This window comes from Amblyraja radiata, chromosome 1, assembly GCF_010909765.2.
Source record: "Amblyraja radiata isolate CabotCenter1 chromosome 1, sAmbRad1.1.pri, whole genome shotgun sequence".
In the NCBI taxonomy this organism is placed as follows: Eukaryota; Metazoa; Chordata; class Chondrichthyes; order Rajiformes; family Rajidae; genus Amblyraja; species Amblyraja radiata.
The window spans coordinates 85,762,700-85,786,395 of NC_045956.1; the positions used below are offsets into that span (position 1 = coordinate 85,762,700).

At 41.6% G+C, this 23,696-nt stretch overlaps 1 protein-coding gene across 5 annotated transcripts in view; it reads left to right on the plus strand.

Moving 5' to 3' along the window:
• Positions 1-23,696, plus strand: part of slit2 (slit guidance ligand 2) — a 413,834-nt gene that overhangs the window by 18,027 nt on the left and 372,111 nt on the right. For all 5 annotated transcript variants that reach the window (XM_033026245.1, XM_033026264.1, XM_033026255.1 and 2 more), the window contains exon 4: positions 8,529-8,600. In XM_033026245.1, the coding sequence (XP_032882136.1) occupies positions 8,529-8,600 (72 nt within the window). The remainder of the gene's footprint in view (positions 1-8,528; positions 8,601-23,696) is intronic.

Consider the following 23,696-nt stretch of genomic DNA (forward strand, 5'->3'; position numbering starts at 1 on the left):
AAGTATTGAGGCCCAAAAAACCATCCATTCTGGTGTAGGACCCCCACACCTTTCCCTACCTCACACTCTATAACAAGCTAAAAGTTTCTATCAGCAGATAAGCAATGTTCATCATTGAAGGCTGAAATGGCTTCAAATAGAGGATTGGTGAAGATTAGCCTGAAACAAAATGTAACATTGTTTGCTATCAAAAAAAGTATGTTGTGCACAGTGTGTATAATTATTGCCCCTTTTCTTCTGCAACATTAGTGACTGTTGCATTAGAAAAAGGTGACTGTGTTCACTAAGATGTAACCGCAATTGAATCAATGAATCTTATTTTGTACAGCTAATCCATGATTTGTCAGTCATATCTTGCAGTACAAATCGTCAGTGGGCATGTTGCTATAGAAACTCCTCAGAGGAAAGACCCTTGTAGGAAAGGAAACATTTCCTAATCAAATCCATTAAACAAATAAAATACAACAGCGGCCAAACGATATTCACAACTGCAGGAACTATATTTGAAGTAGTGGGGAGGTGTCTGATCGCCTAGCCGGGTCGCAACATCTGAAGCCTGGATCGCCTCGGTGCAGAGGGAGAATAAGGAGGGAAGAAACAAAGACTTTAAGATTTTTGCCTTCCATCACAGTGAGGAGGTGCCCGGTGAACTCACTGTGGTGGATGTTAATTTGTGTTTATTATGTGTTTTTGTCATTTTTATTATATGTAGGACTGCAAGGCAACAAAATTTCGTTCAGACCGAAAGGTCTGAATGACAATAAAGGCTACTTTGACTTTGACTTTGATAGCCCTATGGTTACAGATATGCATGGAGGTGAGAATAATTTCTGGAGATGGTTGGCATTTTCTTTCATTATTGATAGCACAACATGAATTCTGAAGAATTCCAAAGAGCACAGCGAGGACAGAAAAAGTTTGCTTTATTTATTACATAAGGCACAAAGAAATGCGTCACCTTTCTTTTAAAAAAAAACACAACACTTTTATGCTTTAAATTTTTTGGCCAGTTGCAGCCAGCTGGTGCTGTGAGCAGTCGGCTGTGTGCAGCTTGGCTCACTTTTGGATTTTCACTTGGGTACAGTATGAATGAGAAGATGCTGGTACTGTTGATTGTCTGCTCCTCTGCTGGGCACATGCATGATGTGAGACATCATTAAGCCCAGTGGTGGAGCAGAGGCTCACTATAGAGCGGGTCCAGATTCACACCACATCAAGTCATAGAGAGATAGTGTGGAAACAAGCCCTTTGGTCCAAACAGCCCACACGTGTCCTCAGCTTTAGACCACGGCGGGCTGACATGTACGGTGATCCTGTTTATGAGAACTGTTTCTCATGCTGTGGCACAAGATAATGATGGCTTGATATTTTACTTTAATGATTTAAATATTTGAATCTGAAGAAGGGTTTTGACCCGAAACGCCGCCTATTTCTTCTCTCCATAGATGCTGCCTCACCCGCTGAGTTCCTCCAGCATTTTTGTCTACCTTCGATTTTTCCAGCATCTGCAGTTCTTTCTTAAACAAATATTTTAATGCTATTTTTGGTTAAAATCATTGTTTCACTTTTTAAATAACTTTGTCATTGTTTAAAACCAGAATAGTTACTGAATGTTAAAAAATATCCACGCCATTTAAAAGTAGTTAAGGACCCTTTGTCAGCTGAGCTGTCCTAAGTGATGAGGGCTTCCCAGGGAAGGGCTTCAGGACATGTCTCCAGAGGATTAGTCACCACTCCAATCTCATTTAGCCTTGGAGACCTGTGGAGTGTGAAAGGTCAGCACACTTGGCTCTCCACATTCCTTGATTTGTTTAAGTTCCCTTTGGATGGGTTAGGCATAATAGTACTTAATATAAAACAAACTATATGCTTACACCTTTTACCTGCAATTTATAACATTAATACCATCCTTGTAAAGTATTGACTATTATTCAGTAGTCTTCCCTCTGGGTCAAAGCCAAATTGGTTGCAGCCCCTTTCCAGGATCTTGATTACAAAATCCAAAATGACCAGTCTCGGGACTTGACCTGAAACATCACCTGTTCCTTTTCTCCTGAGATGCTGCCTGACCCGCTGAGTTACTCCAGCTTTTTGTGTCTATCTTCAGTGTAAGACCAGCATCTGCAGTTTCTTCCTACACATGAAAATTCTAGTGTACTATTGAGGAGATTTTTTTTTGGATGTGTGTCACCGGCATGGGCAGCATCCATTGCCTTTAAAAGGAATTGTTTTCTGGGTCACTTAAGATTCGACCACTTTGAAGTTGTAGACTGGGGAAACTAGGTAAGGATATCAGTTTTCCCCATGAAGGACACTGGTGAATAACATGTTTTCTTTTTAATGACAATCTGGTAGCTTTTGTTATTATAGCAAGGACTAGTTGTCTTATTCTTACATTATCCCTGCCTCATTGTGGGTTTCCTCTAGGTGCCCTGTGGTTTCCTCCCACATCCCAAAGACATACGGTTTTGTAGGTTAATTGGCCTCTAAATTGCCCCTAACATGTAGTGAGTGGATGCAAAAATGGTATAACACAACTAGGGTGAACTTGTTGGTCAGTGTGGACTTGCTGGGCAGAAAGACCTATTTCCATGTTGTATCTTTGTCTGAAGAAGGGTATCCACCCAAAAGGCACCTTTTCCTTTTTTTCAGAGATGCTACCTGATCCAGCATTTTGTGTTCAAAAGGGAACTGCAGATGCTGGAATATCGAAGGTACACAAAATTGCTGGAGGAACTCAGCGGGTGCAGCAGCATCTATGGAGCGAAGGAAATAGGCGACGTTTCGGGCCGAAACCCTTCTTCAGACAAGGGTTTCGGCCCGAAACGTCGCCTATTTCCTTCGCTCCATAGATGCTGCTGCACCCGCTGAGTTCCTCCAGCAATTTTGTGTACCAGCATTTTGTGTCTATCTTCAATCAATAAATGTATTTGGATTGTACAGATGCCACGGTGGGATGCACATTTAGATCTTGGGTTGTTCTCTGCCTAGTAAATTCATCAATGCATCCCTGTCAGAGGTGTTGTATTGCAAATGAGCCCTCGAGTGAATGCCAGAGATCTGATGGTAGTGCAGGAGCTCTCCCCAGCTGGCCTGTTTTAGCAGTCAACAGATATTGCTAAAACAGACGTGTTGATCATGATATCTTTGCTACTTGTGGCACCTTGCCGTGCACAAATAAGCCACCACATTTCCTGCATTACAACAATGCTGCACTTTACAAATACGGCATTGGTTTGAAGGTTTTCCTCCATGTCCTGAGGTTTGTAAGACTTACGATAAAAATGTAAATCTTTCTTTTCTCATGTAATATGCAAAGTTAGTGAGTACGTTGGCAGAGGCACGGCAGCTTAAGGAATGCAATGTTACATTCCTCATCAAGATAGCATTACAGCAGATGTTCGCAGTCATCTTTGAATGATCTGAGAGGGGGAACTGGTCAGAAAATGTTGTTTATGTTACGAGAGGCTTGCGCTCATTTCTCCCTGGACCCATGGAAGAGCAAGAAAACGGGAATGGTGCTGGACAGCCAACTTCCTCAAACCTGTCCTGCCATCCATGGCAATAATGGTCGACCTCTACAGGCCTCTGCTTCCAATCACTCTCAATTCATCGATCTTTCAAAAATATACCCGCCTCCATTTTAAACACCTCCAGTGATCTAACCTCGACAGCCTTCCAGAGAGGAGATTTTGAGCAAATCACTACACTCTGTAGAAAGCAACCCAGTCTCACTAGTGATTAATTACACTTCTTGCGTATGGCCTGCACAGCCTAAAGTTGTAGATCAAGGGTAGACATCCAGGCCAGGACAGCATCAGTTACTGGGTGGATGGCTTTGATGCCCCCAGGGAAAAGCCTCAGTGAGCAGTCATTCACGATGTGTGGGATGCTCAGGTCTGGATGTCCGCAGTCACAGGCAGGGTTGTCTGTCATCTCCCACTTACACAGGTGATGGGCTGTTCTTGCATGGAGGGTGCGGATTCTGTTCCGGATTAGCCATTGTTTGCGTTGGAGGTCAGAACCCGGTGGTTTCACTGTGGGGTCTGTGATGACCTCTCTGTTGTTGGTGTTGGCATCTTTCTAGTCTCTGCACCATTCAGTCTTGGGGTCAAAGTATTCCAGGGATTTAACAGAAGACCAGAAGGGTTTGCGAGACTTCGGGCGCATGTTGGGCAGATTGTTCAAGTCAGCATGGATGGGAAGGTCGGGGTTAGCCTCGATGGTGCACCAATCTTTCAACATCCCCTCCTTTCTGCATATGCTGGGAGGGGCGATATGAGAGAGAACAGGGAGCCACTGCAAAGGTGTTGACTTAAGCGTCCCTGTGATGACCCGCATTGCAGAGTTAAGGACAGTGTCACTCAAGTTCAAGTTCAAGTTACATTTATTGTCATATGCACCAATTGGTACAGTGAGATTGAGTTACCATACAGCTATACGAATAAAAAGAACACAATACACGATAGAGTTTAAAATGAACATCCCCACACAGCGGTATCAACATTTCCCACTGAGGGAAGGCAATGAAGTTCAGTCATCTTCCTCATTGTTCATCCGTGGTCTGGACCTTTGAGCTCTCCGCAGTCGCCGCTACGGACAGCCAATGTTTCAGGCACTCTCACCAGGATGAAGGAACTCTGGCGCCGGACAGAAGAAAACTCTCAGCGGCTTGGAGTTTCCGAATTGGCTGCTTCCTACCTGAGACTGCGGCTCCTGAAGTCCATAGGCCGAACTGGACGGAGCTCCAACACTGGCGGCCCTCGGCAAAGGGATCACCAGGACTCCGCGATGTTACTGTCAGCGCCCCCCGTGGCTGGAAGCTCCGCAATCACAGCTCCACGATGTTCAAGTCAGCTGGCCCAACACTCCACACGGCGATCCCCAGTAAGGCATTGCCCGCTCCGCGATGGTAACTCAGTGCTGTGCCGCTGCTGAAGCTCTGGCCGGTCTCCGGCAGGAAAGGCAGCGCCAATCCAGATGCTAGTCCGCGAGTGGGGGGGGGGGGGGGCGAAGATGCAACTCCATCAGGTAGTGACTGAGAAACAATTACCCCCTTCCCCTCCTCACCTCCCCCACATAAAAAAGACTAAGAAACCTTGTTTGGTGTGGCAGCTATTAGCCTAAGCAGTTGAGCAAAACTCTGCTGTTGAGTAGACTAGGGCTAAGCTTGCATTACGGAGGGTGTGTGCATTGGATCCCCAGCTGTTGCCTACAAGTTTCCTGATGTTGACCCTTGCTTTCAGTTTATCAGCCACCCTCTTCAGGTGTTCACGATAGGTGAGGGTGCAATACAGGGCGACTCCAGGGTGGGAGATTGCAACCTTCACGTGGTCCACCCTGTTTCAACTAATGCAATCAACCTGATGTGCAGAAACAATTAATTACGCTGGGGGCACGACTTTTGCTACAAATTTATAATTTTCTGATAGCACATCGGATATGGCAGCACTGATCTCCAGGGACAAGTTAAGCAACTTCATGGTGCATTAGCCCTGTCAGTAAACAAACATATTAACCATGGCAAGCAGTATAGTTCACAAGACTGGTTGCTACTAATATTAAATTTAGGATTTGACCTCGAAGTGGACGTAGACGTTGGTGCCACAAATGCATTGAGACGGGAGCATATTGCAGACTTGGCCATTAACGCTGAGAAAATGAAATCGTACAACATCACCCTTTCTGTTTCTTGTATTCATAGCAGACGTCCCATCTCTATGTGCTTTTATTTACAGTAATTAAAAGGCAGAGTATCAGAGGGGATCAGTAAATAAATAATGACATTATTAACAAGATCTACGTTCATGTCATACCTTTCTATAAACTGTTTCGACTCGCTTTATGCAAGTATTAGCTTAGATAAATCAATGCTTAAATGTCACACGGAAAGGCTTTGTTTTCATTCCCTGTTGCTAACGCAGTTTTTCTGCCCATGAAGAAACAACTAATATTGCAGAGTTCTCAGTGTCTCTTCACTGGCCTGGGTTCTGCCTGACCTTTCTATGGCTATTGATGTTGAATTGAGGAATGGAGCCTGTTTGCACAGAGCACTGTCTTCTTAGCAATTCAGATGGTGGGCTGCTGTTTGTTTTTCCCACATCTGTTTTGCTCTGGCTCTTTGTGGGGATGTTTGCAGAATGCTGGCCCTTCTACTTTTTCCTGAAACGAGAAGTCCACTTGAACGGATGTTTCCAAGCGTTAGACACAGTATGTTTCTACCCCCTCCCCTCTGACCACACTTAATATTATCAGCTTACAATACTCGGACTGTCTTTCACAAAAGCAGTGGCTGTCATCTGTCTGAAGTTTAGACAGGCGAGCCCACAGTTATCAAATGGTATTTTGAATGCATGTGCTTTATAAAAGCGAGAACATTGTGATTTTTTTTATTTTTTTTCACTCTCTAATTCCGGATTTCCCTCTGCTCCGAGCAACATCCTGAAGGTGCTGTCTCGTGTTCAGGTGCACGACATGGAGTGCCAGGAGTTCACCAGTATGTTACTTAATTGATTCATTGCCCTCGACAGTGAACCTTGTCAAGCTGCTTGGCCGAGGATGGCTTCACACCCAGACACTGTCGGGCGTTATGGGGAGAAGGCAGGAGAATGGAGTTAGGAGGGGGAGTTATGTTGAACAGCAGAGCAGACTTGATGGGCCGAATGGCCTAGTTCTGCTCCTATCACTTATGACCTCATGACCCAGACTGGATTCAATTCCCGACTGGAGTGCAGCTGAGACCACTTCCCAGCAGGATTTTGTTTGGATAAAAACACATGGCAGACATTGTGGGTGCTTCTTCCCACCTTTTATATATTTTGGGAACACCGGAAACATTTAAAATATTCTAGCGCGTATTTAATGCACATCATTGGTAATTTGGTGATATCACAGTAGGGTCAGTCAAGGTAATACCACAAAAATGTCAAAGTCACTATGTGAGAACATTGGGGCCAACCACACGCTGAGGGATCTTGTCATGAGTGCGAGAGGTTTAATACAACTTCACATTAGAAATGGTATCTGTTTTTTTTCTAAAAATTGGAATTGCCATGAAACCAGATGCGTGAAAAGTCATTTGTTTAGGAACTCTTGACAGTCGGAGTTCTGGGAGTAGCAAATCACAATTTTGCAACAAAAGGATAGGTCTATAGATTCTAATATGAAGGAAGGAACTGCAGATGCTGGTTTAAACCGAAGGTTGACACAAAGCTGGAATAACTCAGCGGGACAGGCAGCCATTCCATCTCTCCAGACATACTGCCTGTCCCGCTGAATTACTACAGCTTTTTGTGTCTATCGATAGATTCTAATAATTTAGTTAATTGAAAGTTAGCAGTGATGCATAAGTTGATGTAATTAGAAGAGTTTCGATCAATATGTGAAAGTTATCGAGCTGGTTAAAAACAATAAAGTTCAATATGCCAATGGGCATGAGGAAAGAATGTTTTGGGCTTCACTTTCTCATTGACTCTGTCAGCCCCTCTATGGATCTTGCAGATTTCTAACTGACCTGTACACCCACAGGGTACATTTGAACACTCCAGGGTAAATGCTGTGGGCCCACCTTGTGGAATTGACAAGCTGTTATCATGCCCCAGCCAAATGAGTAACACATTTTTCATTAGAAAACCTGTCCATTAGAGATCAGACCTTTAATAAACATACAAAGTTATCCTTTGCCAGACACCATATGAGAAATATTAAAAACAGACACAGTGTGCTTATTATATAAAAATCAGACAGTGGAACTCCTGGTATGCGCACAAGTAAGTACTCCATAAGAATATTTTAACATGCTGCATTGCTTCTTCAATTTCAATTTACTGCTTATTGATCTCAAATGAAGTGCAATTAAGATCCAATATTTTTAAAAACATAAATAAATCCTTTCATGATTTATTTGTGCTTTTTGGCAATAAAGTACTTTGACATGTGTTAGGTGTACGGTTACTTTTCTAACATAGAAAATCTGGCATCCCATTTTTATACAACAATCTCTCCTAAATGCTGTTGTGATAATGAAGGGACAGTTTGTTTCAGTGATGTTTGTTAAAAGATAAATATTGATGAGAAATAAAGACGAGAAATGGAGCTACAATGTTATTACCCCTTCAACTCTTCTCTGCTCCTGCAAAGCAATGAAGTTAGCTAACTTTAGGATTTAAAATGGAAGAACATCCATTTTGATGAGTTCACAAGTTATAGGAGTAGAATTAGGCCATTCGGCCCATAGAGTCTGCTCTGCCATTCAATCATGGCTGATCTCTGCCTCCTAATCCCATTTTCCTGCCTTGTCCCCATAATCCTTGACACCCGTTCTAATCAAAAATGTGTCTATCTCTGCCTTAAATATCCACTGACTTTGCCTCCACAGCCCTCTGTGACAATGAGTTCCACAGATTAACTACCCTTGGTATGGCGAGTATTATTTGATAGAATAGGGTTTATAATTTGAAGACACAGAAGGAGTTTTTCTTTTTTTGTGTATATTTTGCTCACTATTACTTCTCTTTTCACTCTTGCAGTCGCCTGAACAGAAACAATCTACAGGTCTTGCCCGAGTTGCTTTTCCTGGGAACTCCGAAGCTCTACAGACTGTGAGTAGTCAAATTTCCTTAACCTTGTCAAATTTTAAATCAAGAGACACCTGGATGATTTCCGTGACATGTGGCTACTCCTGAATGAATTGCACCACATCAGCACAAGCTAACCCCCCCCTCCTCCCGGTGAGTTTCTGCTCAAACTAGTTTGACGCTACATATAATCACTGATATTTTGTTAATGCAACTCTCTGAAGAGGCTGTTTACTTTGGTTTAATTGTCATGATTTTTCTAAAGCCCTTACAGGTATAATTTCTTTTTGTGAGAACTTCCAGGATAATTGAATAGTTGTAATTTGCTTCATGCTTTCTTACCAGTCGTAAATCAACGTTCAGGCTCGGTTCTGGGGTATCCTCGGGCACTTTGAAGCAGGCAGAAACATTCTTGATGATGATTTAGAAGGAAAATAGTTCATTTTAAAGTCATTGAGAAGCACGTGCTTCAGAAAAGTGGAGGATGAAGGTCATGTCTGGAATAGTTTTAAATTGTTGCAGTTTACTGGGAACTTTCCATGTCTAAAGGATCAATTTTCCTTTTCATTTACAGGAAAGAAATCCTGAAAAAATCTTAAATTTTGCAGGTTAAGTTAATCAATGTATGAATTATGAAAATGTAAAATAAGTCTGCTGTTGTATACTGTAATTGTTATAGCGTATTGCATTCATTTTGATGTGAAGTATCCTTTAATTTTAATAGGTAAGTGGATTCCTCTTTGAAGAAAGAGTGGTTGCAGATGTAACTTCACTGTCATTCCAAATGGAATGTGAAATCCTAACCACTTTGGTCCCTTTTTGTTCATTGCAGGTGTAATTTCTTGAAAACGAAATACATTATACAAGCATATAGTCGAGATTAACATCATATAGTCACAAACTTCTGAGAGCAATTATGATTATATTCAAAGCATAGTGCAAATCTTTTGGGCAATTATAAACTAATTAAATTTAACATTGGTGTAAATAACAAATGAAGATCATTTGTAGCTTTGATATTCATTACTTGACCAACACATCTTTTATGAATTACTTTCAGATGAATTTTCATCTATAAATGATTGCAGTAAGACAGAGTTGAAAAAATAGGTTGTTCTTATTCCTCTTCTTTCTGTTTTCCTACAATTTTATCTCCCATTCAGTCTAGAAAGAGTTAATTCCCACTGGCATATCCTCGTGGCAAACAGCAATTGGATTGTAGCCGAGAGGTTTCCTGTATTCTAGGTCCTTGGTCCACAATATTGAAGCATCTGTCCTCCCAACTACTACAGTGAGCAGAGCTCCAGATGGCTATAGAATGAATGCAATTGTTTCTCAAACGCTTCTGTTCCTGTAAAGATCTGTTTGCGTTCATTTGCATTGAATCAATTTAAATTAGCATGATTTGATTTTGATAAATCCCCCCCCTTCAAAATATGAAATCTGTGCTGTGACTGGGCCATACCAGTATCAATGGAGCTTTCCTGTCACCGTTTACTCCCCGTAATTGAGTATACTTCAGAATAGGAAAAGTGAATATAGACTTTCAGCGACGGGTCTTGGAGGCTTACTATTCAATGCGCTTGAAGAAAATGGCAGAGCAGTTTGTCTCCACTCCCTGTGGGCTTGCAGGGAATTCAAGTGGGAGAATCAATACCTCACATCCATCCCCTTACATGCAGTCACTGCATTTATCCCTGTGCTTGAGGCGTGAGTATAAATGAGATGCCGCATTGAAATCCACCATATTTCAGTATGGTATTGTTGGTAGCATTTTTCATTTAAGTTTGTAAGTTGTGGGTTTGAGATTTGGCATTGACACCATTTAACAGTTAAGTTAGTGCTGCAATGTTGGAGGAAATGGCCATCATAAGCAATGTTATGGAGTTTGGCAGGTTGAGGATCATGAGTCCCATGACATTGTTTACATTGTATTTTACTTTCCTGTGGACTGCTGCAATGTACTGCTGGTGACATTATATATGATAGCTGAGAAATCTCTGATCCTGCTCCTCAGTCAGTAACTCCCACTCTTGTGGATGGAGCTCGGGTACAGTTTTATCTAAATTCAAGGTGATTCTTGTGAAAACCTTGATCATTTGGGTTCAGAAAAACTGAAGAAGCTCTAAAAAAAATATGTTCTTGTTTTATTATTATCTAGAGTCTGGATGGATGATCTTCAAAGGAAATTTGTAACACAGGAGGCTAAATGGGACGTACGCATCCCAGTTGAAAAAATGCCACCCATCCACCCTTATTTCACGTCCAAGGAAAATCCCCATAGCTTTGCAGGTCAAATGTGTTGAACATTTATGCCTCTATCTCATTTCCAGGCACAACACCCTTGTCTCCCTTCAATCCTTCTACCAATTACTTTACCTTTATGCCATCTGCATTCCTGACTGCATAATAAGGGACCTGGTCCAATTTTCACTCCAAGTACAAATGAGATTCTATATTAAAATCTAATTTGATATTTCAGTATTTTGTTGGTAGCATTTATTCTTTGAGTTCGTAAGGTATCGACATGAGGCATCAACTGCCTATTGATACTACAGTACACTGCCTTCTGTGCTCTGGAACAGAATATATTAAGAGGTGCAGAGGGACTAATTTACTTCCAGCTTATCAGATGGGCCCAGTATGAAGTTCACTTAACATGGACTGAATTGCCTTTTGGTTTTCCGGGAAATAATCGTAAGTTTAACACTCTGAGTGCAATTTATTATTCTTGTTATGTATATTGCCCTACTGAAAGAGCTGGCAAATAGTTCACCAAGTGTCTGGCAGCATTTGGTGCCATGGAAAATAAGTTGTTTTCTTGATTCTGAAGTCCAGATGTCAAATGGTAATCGATATGTCTGTTCTCCAAAAGTTTACATTGGATATAGACAAAATGCTAGAGTAACTCAGCAGGACAGGCACCCTCTCTGGAGGTAAGGAATGGGTGGTGTTTTGAGTCTGACCTGATGAAGAAGGATCTCAACCTGAAATGTCACCCATTCCTTGTATCCACAGATGCTGCCTATCCTGCTAAGTTACTCTAGCACTTTGTGTCTATCTTTGCTGTGAATCAGCATCCATACGTATGTGATTCAGCTGCAACATGGTGATCTGGTGCAGAAACCTTCAACCAACATGGTGTTTTCCCACTCTCTTAATCCCACATCAGTTGAGATAAGCTACCTTAAGTAGACATAAAAAGCTTGGGTAACTCAGCGGGTCAGGCAGCATCTCTGGAGAAAAGGAATAGGTGATGATTCGAGTCAAGACCCTTCTTCAGACTAGGAGCCAGGGGAGAGAGAGTCAAGAGATATGAAAAGGCACATAGAACAAATGAATGAAAGATATGCAAAAAGACAGCTAGATACCGTAACATGGATTGAAAAGTGAACCCTTCCTGTGTGTACGAAATGGCTTTCTGCTGACCTAGATAGTTGGGCTGAATGGAGGTTTCAGATTCTTTAGTTTTGCAAGGAAGACTCGATGTCTCTATAATGACATGGTCCGTATGGCTGCCTTCAGGCTTAAGAGGCTGTGGAATTACTGTAGGTCGATATCTACTATGCGACCTCTGGCTTAAATCCTGAATCACAAAGTTGCGCCATATTTTTTAGTACAGTGCCAGGGCCTCACTGAATAAAAGTTTGCTAGCAGTGTAGCAAAAGCACACATTTATAGAGCTGATTTTAATTTAAAATACGGCAGGAAACAGATGGTACTGGATCGACCGTTAATTATATTGCCCATTCAGCTACCTATCAGAGTGCCATCAAACAAATATGAGTGAGGTGGGGATAAGTCTGTTAATGTTTGCCCTTATAAGTCTATGATATCAGGGAGTTCACTGCAGTGGGGGGAATGAAGGAATTTAATGTAAAACTGAGAAGGAAAATACTATATTTTGCCTGGAGGTTGTTGCTGAACAGACCATGAAGTCAAGTTTATCTGTCTGTGTGCTTGGCTAATTCAGTTATTAAAAAAAAAAGTAATGATACATGCTTTGTATCAGAGCGTTGCTAAGTCTGTGTTTCATCTTTTGTAAGCTCTGCTCTTTAACCTTGCATAAAATGGATTTTAATTCAGCAGCTTAAGTAGCATTGCAGATTTTAATAATGCTGCTAATCAGTAACTTGAATGGCCACAGTGGTGTGAAATGTCGCTGGAAAAAAATAATTTGAAGAATAGTTGAAATGCTTCGCAGGCTGCTGGTGCCAGTGCCAAAGAAAATTAAGATAACGCAACGTGAATTGTAATGTATTTTCTTTTCAGGAAACATGTCCATCATAGTCTGTGGTAATGTTTATACAGGTTGTATTCTGCACGCCAAGAATGATTAGCATTTTATGCACTCTGTTCCAGTCTCTGAGTTATTTAATCTCTTTGTAAAAATACTCCTGAAACATAGATTTGGGTCCAGTTGACAAATGAATCCATCTCAAATTCGCTGCAGTTACTCACCTGGTCTACATGAACAGCAAATTACGCAAACCCACACCAAGAAGACAATGGCTTCAGCTTCATGGGAACTGCATCTTTAGGTTGTCCATCCTCAGATGGATGTATGTTGTTGATAGTTCAGTGTCACGGGGTGAGTTTTTCCTGACCAAAAAGGTTCCTAATGTGCAGGACTGCAGATGATATGGAAGGTGACTCGCTATTGCCTCATGAGCGGCAGGATTGCTGACGATGCTGGTGATACCTGCAATGTATAATGTGAATCTAATAAAGTCTGCGCACATGCACGAGAGTGAGCTTCAGATGTTCATGTCATAGTTGCAGATAATAGCAGACTTGGGCCAATCGGCCGATCGATTCTATTCCACCATTCAATCACAGCTTATCTATCTTTCTCTCTCTCAAAACCATTTTCCTGCCTTCTCCCCATAACCTTTGACACCCGTACTCATCAACAATCTGTCTATCTCCACTGTAAACATACCCAATGACTTGGCTTACAGAACTGTCTGTGGCAATGAATTCCACCTATTCACCACCCTCTGATTGAAGAAATTCCTCCTCGTCTTTCTAAAGGTATATCCTTTTATTCTATGCCCTCTGGTCTTAGACACTCCCACTAGTGGAAACATCCTCTCCACATCCACATCCACTGCAGGCCTTTCACTATTCTGTACGTTTCAGTGAGGTCTCCTCTCATCCTACTGAACTCCAGCAAGTCGAGGCCCTGAGCCATCAAACGCTCATCAGACATTAACCCAATCATCCCAGGGATCATTCTTGTTAACAACCTCTGGACCCTCTCCAATGCCAGCACATCCTCCCCTCTGATAAGGGGAGCTTAAATGGAGTGGACCTTTTCAATCCATTTAATACAAGCACCCGTACATTACAGATGGCTAGTTTATTCTTCGTCAATGGCACTGAATAATGAGAGGGTGTAGGTGTAGGCGTGTGAATGACGTGAATGGTTGCAGCTGGTCATCAGTAGCAACAAAGAGAATTGTTTCCAAAACTGTTCCCAATTTTGTTGTTGCTCCATAGTTTCTCTAAGGGAGCCATGCTGCTGGAAATATCAGATGCTTAGGTGGAGGTATTTCCCTTTTAACAGTTATATAGTTACAGCTGTGTTTGCAGGGTTAGCAAATCAGTGCAAATGCGATTAGCACACTGTGTGGTGCTCTCCCTGCTGTTACATCCTGTGAAGGGTACATGTGGGGCCATAGCTCAGGCTTCCCCCATTAGCTTGAGGGCAGACTGTGCAATGTGCAGCCAGCATAGAGTCTAGGTTGCAATGCAGTGCAGCTTCGCATAATGTAGAATGAAAGCTTGTGCTGATGCCTTGTGATGCCTAGGAATGGGAAACTTAATTAGTTCATCTGTCATGTTTTATTTCAGTGAGACAAGTGGGATTTATGCTCTGAGCCCAGGTCTGACGTTGATTCCACACGATCACTCTGCACGCATTTTGTACAAACTGGATATTTCACATAAATTATATTGTTCAATATTAGCAGATGAATTTGTTAGCATGTCTCTTTGTTGATTCCATTCTATCTTGCACCCTTATTCCAACTCCATGTTGACATAAAGTTAACAGATGACTGGGTTTGTTGCTGGTCACCATGGGCTGAACAGAGATTCACTCAAGAATTCCAAAGAATCTGGAGAGAATATTTTTCTGGTTACGTATGCGGCACAGTGATGCAGCGGTAGAGTTACTGCCTTAGAACGCCAGAGACCCAGGTTTGATCCTGACTACAGGTGCTGTCTGTTTGGAGTTTGCATGCTCTCCGCATGCCTGTGCGGGTTTTCTGAGTGCTCTGGTTTCCTCCCATGTTCTAAAGACATACAGGTGTGAAGGTTAATTGGCTTCTGAAACTTGTCCCTTGTGTGTAGAATAGACCTAGTGTACAAGTGATCACTGGTTGGTGCGGACCCAATGGACTCAAATGCTTGTTTCCACACTGTATTTCTAAACTAAACTAAAATATGCCATGCTATTTGCCTATATCATTAAACTACAGTTTCCATGTCTATGTGGCAGAACTTGCATGATTGTGAATATCCAGGACTCTAATTTTAAATTTTTTTTCCTGAGATTTGAATTGACGCAGATATTGATAGTTATTGCAGAATATCATTGGGTCAAGAAACATCTCAATCAAATTCTTAATCATATAAATCTGCCGGCCCTTCCTGCAGTCCACTTGCAACTCTTAAATTTTGGCCCATGGCATTTATTCCTACCCCACCCTCTTAAGGATGGAGCTTCTGACAAACAGTAAACAACACCACTGGTTTAAGAAGGGCTGGGACAGACTGTTTCTTCAGTATTTCCTCTGGTGTTCCAGGCACCTGGTTAAAAGGACATGTGAGAATGCTGAGTGATCCTTCGGTAACAACATTTGATGGGCTTTTTTGCACTGTCACACACCAGTTGGCATTCAAGGTTGGAATTACAACATAAAGAACAATAATCTTGATATAACCTTTCTTTCTTATTGCATCAGATCCGGAGAATTGCCTCCAGGGAGGTTTCCAATGTTAGTGAACACATAATGTGCACAGATAGTATATATTTTAAAGCTGTATATTTCACAGATTTAATTATGCTATCTGCATTGATTTGCTATTAATATTAGTTTGTTTCTTTCAACACAAAATTGTAGTCACCATTGTGTTTTGAGATTTCTTGGATGTTAAATGGCTCTCATTCAAAAAAACCTCAATTACATGGTTCATTGAGGGGTAAACTACATTTAGAATTAGTCTGAATGATGCATCCTTATGGAAGTGCTGTGGTTACGTTGTCACCTCTCTGCAGTTACCAAACCCAGCTACTAAAAACCAATAGTGGAGCAGCTGGTAGAGCTGCTGCCAGGCGGCACCGGAGGCCTGGCTGTGATCCTGGCCGCGCATGCTATATGTGTGGAGTTTGCACATTCTCCCTGTGACCTTATGGATTTCCTCTGGGCGCTCCAGTTTCCTCCCACATCCCAAAACCATGTGGGCTTGTAAGTTAATTGGCCTCTGTAAAAAGCCCCCAGTGTGTAGGGAATAGATGCAAAAGTGGGATAACTTTGAACTCGTGTGAATGGGTATTGATGGTCAGCATGGACTCGGTTGGCCGAAGGGCCTGTTTCCATGCTGTATGGGGTATTTTTTAAACATAATACAATATATGTGTGTCTTAGAGAAAATCCTGTCTGTTCTACCACTTAGTAAAGAGGAGGAATATTCAGCGTTATCTGACAGTGCCTGAAACTCCTTGCAACCACATAAAAACATTGCAGACCATGCCATGCTTTCATTTAAAAATAAGAAAGCCATGCATGACTAAAGTCTAAAAGAAGTCCCATTGCCTTCACTTTTATATCTCCGTAAATCTCAGAGCACTCAAGATTGTGTGGATTCGAGCAAATAATAGAATTCATTTCTCTGAATTGAAAGCAAGATTCACTGAATTGTTTTATAAATGTAAAGCAAAAAGCTGCAAAATTATTAAATGGATGTCTGTTATGTTTGGGTTTAACCTCTTGGCTGGCTAGTTGATTTGTGGGAAGTGGGAATAGGTATTAATTTTCTTTATTAGCAATTAATTTGTTCAGTCTGCAGCTCTGATCCCATTGCCTTCACACTTACAATGCGGGGCTGTAAAGGAGAACCAGGAAATAAATGTTTCCAATATGTGCCCAAGTGGTAATTTTTTTTAATTTAATATTTCCAAATATTGGAGCCAAACTACACAAAACCATGGGATTAAATCTTAATTCAAGTGGAATTAGGGAGGCTCTGGGGTAAGATTATTTTTCTCTTTTGATGTTTGTTCTGAATGAAAGGTTCATTTGTAAAGGCACACCTGAATGTGTGCCGTGCAATTGTTTAAATCTGCCTTTAGGTTATTTGGGGTGGATGGCATTGGGTCCAGGTGGAGGAAACGCATTTGAAAGAAAGTCATCCTGGGGTATTCTATTACCCCCATTTCAGTGTACTATTTGAAATATTTCTTGTGTATTAAGTTGTGTTTTCTGCCAAATCACAACAATTTTGTTTAGAAATTGCCTGAAAAAATGTTTAACAGCTGAAAAGACGTCCAGTTTCCATTCCTTTTTGCTTTCATGTTGGTTTTCATATTATTAAAATATCATATTTTGTATATGACATTTCATATTTCATTTATCTGTATCATTCTTACAGATGTTGGGTGAGTGACCTCCAGCTAAATTTCTGATAGCTTTGTGTGCAATAATATACATTTTCTTTTGGCAATTCTGAAATGCCTGGCATCTAGAGTACATTTGCAAATTGGTTTTGAAATTCCTTCCCTGTCAATAACTTTAAAGATGTGTTATTGTATTAAAATTTGCCTTCAAAATTCATTCCAAGCTACAGAGTACTGATGCTACAATGCACAGCAACTGATTATGGGGGTAAATATTGAGACATTCTTTGCACAATATACTAGAGACTGAACAAGTAATTTGCCACAACTTGCTTTTTATAACCTATAAATGTGGGAAGGGTTAACCCAAGTGTCCAGTGAAGACTGGCACTATCCACAGTGGGCTGATTTCTCAATCACAGCCTGGCTACCCTCGTCAATGCTGGTACCTCTTCGAAAGCATATTGTTCACAGTCTACTGACTGCTCATCTGAATCAAATAGATTCTGACTGTTTAATTTGGTTTGTTGGCTCACAGTTCAGTAATCATTCCGTGCTGATCAGCGGCACTGGATTGCACAAATGTTTGACCTGAAATACTGATAACTATGGAGTAGAAATCTCTCTGTAGTATGTGCTAAAGGGGAATAGTAGCAGCTTTGCATTGTACATTGCTTCTGAAATTTGGTTTCTTTGAAAGAAGTGGGGTGAAATGTGTATCAACCACTATCATTCGTGGTTAGCACAAGATATCAAGGACTTTTTTTTTGTGTATATAGATGTGTCCAAGCTTGAGGAAGAAAATAGGATAAATGAGCTAGTGGTTGGAAGGGGTGATTTCTTCAAGTAATTTATCGATATTCTGTGCATTGGTGATATGTGGAAAATAAAATCTGAGCACATCAAGCATTGACGAGAATTGGCAGGCGTGAGTTCAAAAAGAAGACAAAAACCATAAGCAACTGACTCTGTTACCAGCTCTTTGTCCTTAATTCAAAACCAGAACGTCCATTTGTCCTGTGAAATTCCTTGTGGTCACAAGCAATGCCTGTCTAAATCGAGGGCACGGGAAGTTCTCATGGTTTTGTAATGAAATCGATTTCCTTCTGGTGAATTTCTCACCCTGCAGTGGAATGGCATTCTGAACCAAACATGTACAACTCGTACCATGCACTGTCAGAAAAATGAGGTGCAGCTGATTGGGCACAGATCCAGGATGTCTGAGCAATGATGGAACAGGATCAAGACTACCTTTTATTGTTTTAGACTTTAAGAGGTAATGTGCCATTGGTGTTTGTGTCCGGATGGTGTCCAAATTGCAGTAGGGGTAGTAGTCTGAAAAGTTCCTGTGGAGTAGTTTCATTTCAAATCACCATCCACAGGCCAGCAAGGAAGGAATAGATCCACAGTTTAAAAGAGATAAAAGCACAAAGAATATAAATCTACTTTACATAAAAGCATTTTTCATTGGTTTTCCTTTTACTGCTGACAGACGCGTTACTACAAGTGCAATAGGCGAAAGCAATTTGTAATATGAATAACATTTTCAGTGATTTTCTGAAATAGAAAATATCTCCTTAGTTGGGCCTTTTGACAAGGTTGTCAGTTTTGTTGACTCATAAAAGCAGGAGCTGCAGAGGGAAGTGTATCGAAAATCCTTTGGAATTAAATTCTGCCAACCAGGATTGGAATTAAATTCTGCCAAGCAGGATTAAAGTGTATGACAGACATGTTGGATGCCATAGTCCTGTACTTTTTCACTACGGCCTCTCCAGCCTCTGCCCTATTGAACACAACAATGGCCGTGCAGGCTTCACAGGTTTCTGTTGCTACGGTTACTGTCGCCTTACTAAATCATAATCATTACTCATCCCATGAGGTGTCATGCCAGCTGTTGCTAGCTTCCAACAGTAGGAAGACTTGGGGGTAATCTAGGCAGAAGCGAGGGAATTTTCAGGCAGTATAGGAAGGAACTGCAGATGTTGGTTTAAACCGAAGTCAGGCAGTGTTCTGTAAGGTGGGTTTTAACATCTTGGCTCTGCTTGCTTGAGGCAGCTGTTGATGAGCCCATGTAAGTCGGTCTGTGTCAACCTGGACTCCTAATTGTCATGGAAACCTGAGAGAGAAATGGCATTGTAAACTTTGTAACATTGAAAGGTTTTTTTTTTCCGCTGTTCTCGCCTGGGATTATATAGCTCTGTGTGTATTCATTGATTTTTTTTTACACTTCTAATATTATCATAAAATCCTTGGAAGTTTTGAATCGGATTGTTTGCTGCCCAGTGGTGGTGTGTGAATAGAACAATGTGTTTGCTTTGTCGTCTAAGCTACTGCGGCTCGTGGTGTTGTCCCACCCTGCCGGGTTGGACAAACTTCAAAGGAGCAGACCGCCTTTTGTTTCGTGCTCTCCTGCAGAATCCAGTGACATTGCACACACTCATATAGCCTGATGTCTTATTTACAAAGTGGTCTAATCTCTGTCGAGTAAAAGGCTTGTACTGCAACAGCTTACATTCTCAACCAATGGAGCGCTTGACTTACATCCTGAAAGTCAAACTCTAAATTTCCATTGAAGGATCATAGTCTGTCTACTGGGTATGGAAGGGATCTTGGTCAGACCAGCATTTTCCGATGTTTACCTAAATATCTGTTGTACAAATGGATGATGCCTTTAAAGGCTTTAAATCAATTTCCCTCCTGGGATAAATAAAGTTCTCTCTTATCGTATGTACAGTGCATTTTAAAGTATCATCCATTTGTGTAGCAAATATTTAGGTAAACTTATTATCAGAATGTGATGGTCTGGCCACTACCCAGTAGACGGTACTGACTCTTCGATGGATATTTAGAATTTGGCAACAATTATATATTTTTGCACTACTCGCTAAATTTCTAGTTGGTGACCAGGTCTAGTCAAGAATGTGTAATTATATGTACCGACAGGGTAACAATGAAATTCTTGTTTGCAGCAGCATAACAGGCGTAAACATAATACAGAAATAAGGAAATGCTTGGAAGAAGGGTCCCAACCTGAAGCTTCACCTCAAGTCTACTCTGCCATTCAATCATGGCTGATCCATCTCCATCTACCAAACCCCATAACTGCTGACACCTGTACTAATAAGCATTTAGTATTTGACTACCAACCTAAGGTTTAGTTTGTATGTCATGGAACCAGGCTCTTTGGCCCACCCAGTCCTTACCGACCATTGATCACCCATTCACACTAGTTCAATGTGATCCCACTTTCCCATTCACTCCCTATACACTCGGGGTAATATTCAGCAGCCAAATAACCTTCATGTCATTGGGAGGATACAGAAGCACCTGGAGGAAATCCACACAATTGTCGGGAGAACGTGCAAATTTTAATGACTCGTGAAATGACCCAAGTTACAGCCCAGGCCAGTGCAGACATAACTGTAGTAGTTGGAGATGTTGCCTCTGTGTTCCTGCATAGGAACAAGACCTCTATTCAGAGTCTGCACTGCTGATGGCAGGCGCTGAAGGAAATGCTTCAACAAACGTTCAACAAACACATGCTTCAACAAACATGCTCTTTTCAGTCCAATAATTTGTAGTGCTCTGTGACAACTCTCACACCAAATGTCACTATCTGGGCAGTGCAATTCATAGATCTACATCCTGAAAGTGGAAGAAGTACCATTGCCATCCTCACTTAAAACATTGTCTATTTGTGGAAAAAGGATTTAAATCAAACTACAGGTACTTATCAAAAAATTAAGCTTGGGTTTAGATTTATTATTGTCACGTGTACTGAGGTACAGGGAAAAGCATTGTTCTGCATACTACCCTATCAAATCATATAATACTATACAAATACAATCTAGCCAAACTCGAGTATAATATTAAGAGGAAAAGGCAGAGATGCAAGAGTCAATTGTTTTATTGTCATATGTCCTGAACTGGAACAATGCAATTTATTTTAGTTTAGAGATATAGCGTGGAAAGGCCCTTCGGCCCACCGACTCCGCACCGACCTGCTATCGCCGCACATTAACACTATCCTACACACACTAGGAACAATTTACACTTAGACCAAGTCAATTAACCTATAAAACCTGTACGTCTTTGGAGTTTGGGTGGGAACCGAAGATCTTGGGGAAAACCCAAGTGGTCACGGGGAGAACTCTGTACAGGCAGCACCCGTAGTCAGGATCGAACCCTGGCCTCCAGCGCTACAAGTGCTGTAAGGTACTCATTCTACTGCTGTGCCACCATGCAGCCCAAATACTTACTTACAGCAGCACAACTGATATGTAAAGACAGTACTCTGTAAACACCTTTGTAAACAACAACGGTTCAATATATATATGAACAAAAAACTAACAATTAAAGTGCAAAGGCAAAAACAATGCCTATGTAGTTTAGAACTTATTTGAAGGTTGTAATGTTTAATAACCTGATAGTCGTAGGGAAGAAGCTGCTCCTGAACCCGGATGATAGTTTTCAGGCTCCTATTCCTTCTTCCCGATGGCAGGAGTGAAATGAGTGTGGCCAGGGTGGTGTGTGTCTCTGATGATGCTGGCTGCTTTTTTAAGGGAGTGACTCCTGTAGATCCCTTTGATGATGGGGAGTTCAGTAACCATGGTGGTTATGGAATATAGTTCTCAGCATAGTTCGCGTACCCAAGTCCAGAGACAAAGTCCAATGTCCACCATGGGGTAGAAGAGAATTGAGCAGTACCCAAGCATATGGAAGGACCATTCAAAAGCCTGACAAGAGGGGAAGAAGCTGTTCCTGGGTCTGGTAGTGCATGCTTTCAAGCTTCTATACTTTCTTCCCGACGAGAGTGTTAAGAAGGAGGAATGACCGGGGTGGGACATGTCTTTGACTCTGATGGTTGCTTCTGTAAGGCAGCTTGAAATCTTTTGAGATCTTGCATCTTAATTACTGGAGGAGATGACCTCTTAAAGCAAAGTGTGCACTTAGATTTGACAAGTGCGGCATCTATAGAAAGATTCAAAGGAATTGGTTTCTGAATGGTGTAAACGGTAGCGAGGGCTGCTCTGCTCTCTCCTTATTTGGTGTGAATAATAACAGTCCATATCTGTGCGGTGCTCCTGCGTTGCAATGCAATGGAAAGGGATGTGGCTGAAATCAAAGCTTTTTTTTCCCCTCCAAACTACTCAATGCATCCAGTATTAATGTTCAGCATCAAAGCATTGAAAACTGTTCAAATTAAAATATTGCCCTGCCTGTAACCGTGTCGCCAGCATGATGTGAATGGGATGGGAAGCATGTTAGACATTTAAAGTGGCGATAGATTTGAAACATTGCCACGTTTAACTGAATCGCACTTTCATTAATTATAGACCACACTTGGTATATAATTACATACTGGGTGAAGTGTGTATAAACATTAGGGAAGAGCAGACATGACGGGTTGATTCATTGCACTTGGTTGCTGGAGGAGAAGAGCCGCTCACAGACTAATCCTTGCACAGTTTCTCATTTGTGCAACCCATCCCACAACCAGTACCAAAATACTTTCTCTACGAGTGCTCCATCAGTGCAGATGAGTGAAGAGCATTTCCGTATCTGTTGCCTGTTTGGGTTTACATTAACACAACACAGGAACTGCCTCCTAAGTCCGTCTTGCTCATTGGACTCATTGCTGCCCCTGGTCAGATGGACCAAGGAGATGCAAAGGGACAAAAGTATTGGGGATGTAAAACTGATTTAAGAGTGGACTATGGTCTCAAGGGGTGACACCGTGTTAGTGTTGCTGCTTTACAGCGCCAAAGACTCTGGTTTGATCCTGACAAGGGCGCTGCCTGTACGGAGTTTGTACATTCTCCTGCATGGGTTTTCCCCGGGTCCTCCAGTTTCCCCCCATATACAAAAGACGTGCAGGTTTGTAGGTTAATTCAGTGGTTCCCAACTTTATTTAGCTCATGGCCCCCTTGGGATCTTTTAATTTTTCTGTGGCCCCCCCTGACATTATTAGCAGAAAAAAAGTACTTCAATATTATAATACCTTCCATAAAAATATCAGTGTCTATTAATTGCACATATTCTCTTTTATTCTATTCCACAAACATAAAAAATATTTAAATTACATAGATTTAAATTTATTAGAACTGAAATTTAGGAGGCAACAGGGTGGTAGCTCTGTGGCCCCCTTTATTGAACCTGTGGCCCCCTAAATCCCAAAAATGTTTTGTGGCCCCCATGAAATTTGCCATGCATATGGCCCCAGGTTGGGAATCACTGGGTTAATTGGCTTCTGTAAATTGTCCCTAGTCTATAGTTTTGAACTAGTTCATGGATAATTGTTGGTCAGCGCGGACTCGGTGGGACGAAGGGCCTATTTCCCGCTATATTTTTAAACTGAAACAAAGGGGGTCATTCAGCCTGCCTGGAGTGAAGAGGCAAGCTTCCATTTCAAATACAATCATCAGTCTCAATGTTTGTTCAAAGAGTTTGATCGAAAGCAGGCTCCCAGAGAGGTCTCTGGTTTGCTTCTTAGTTTG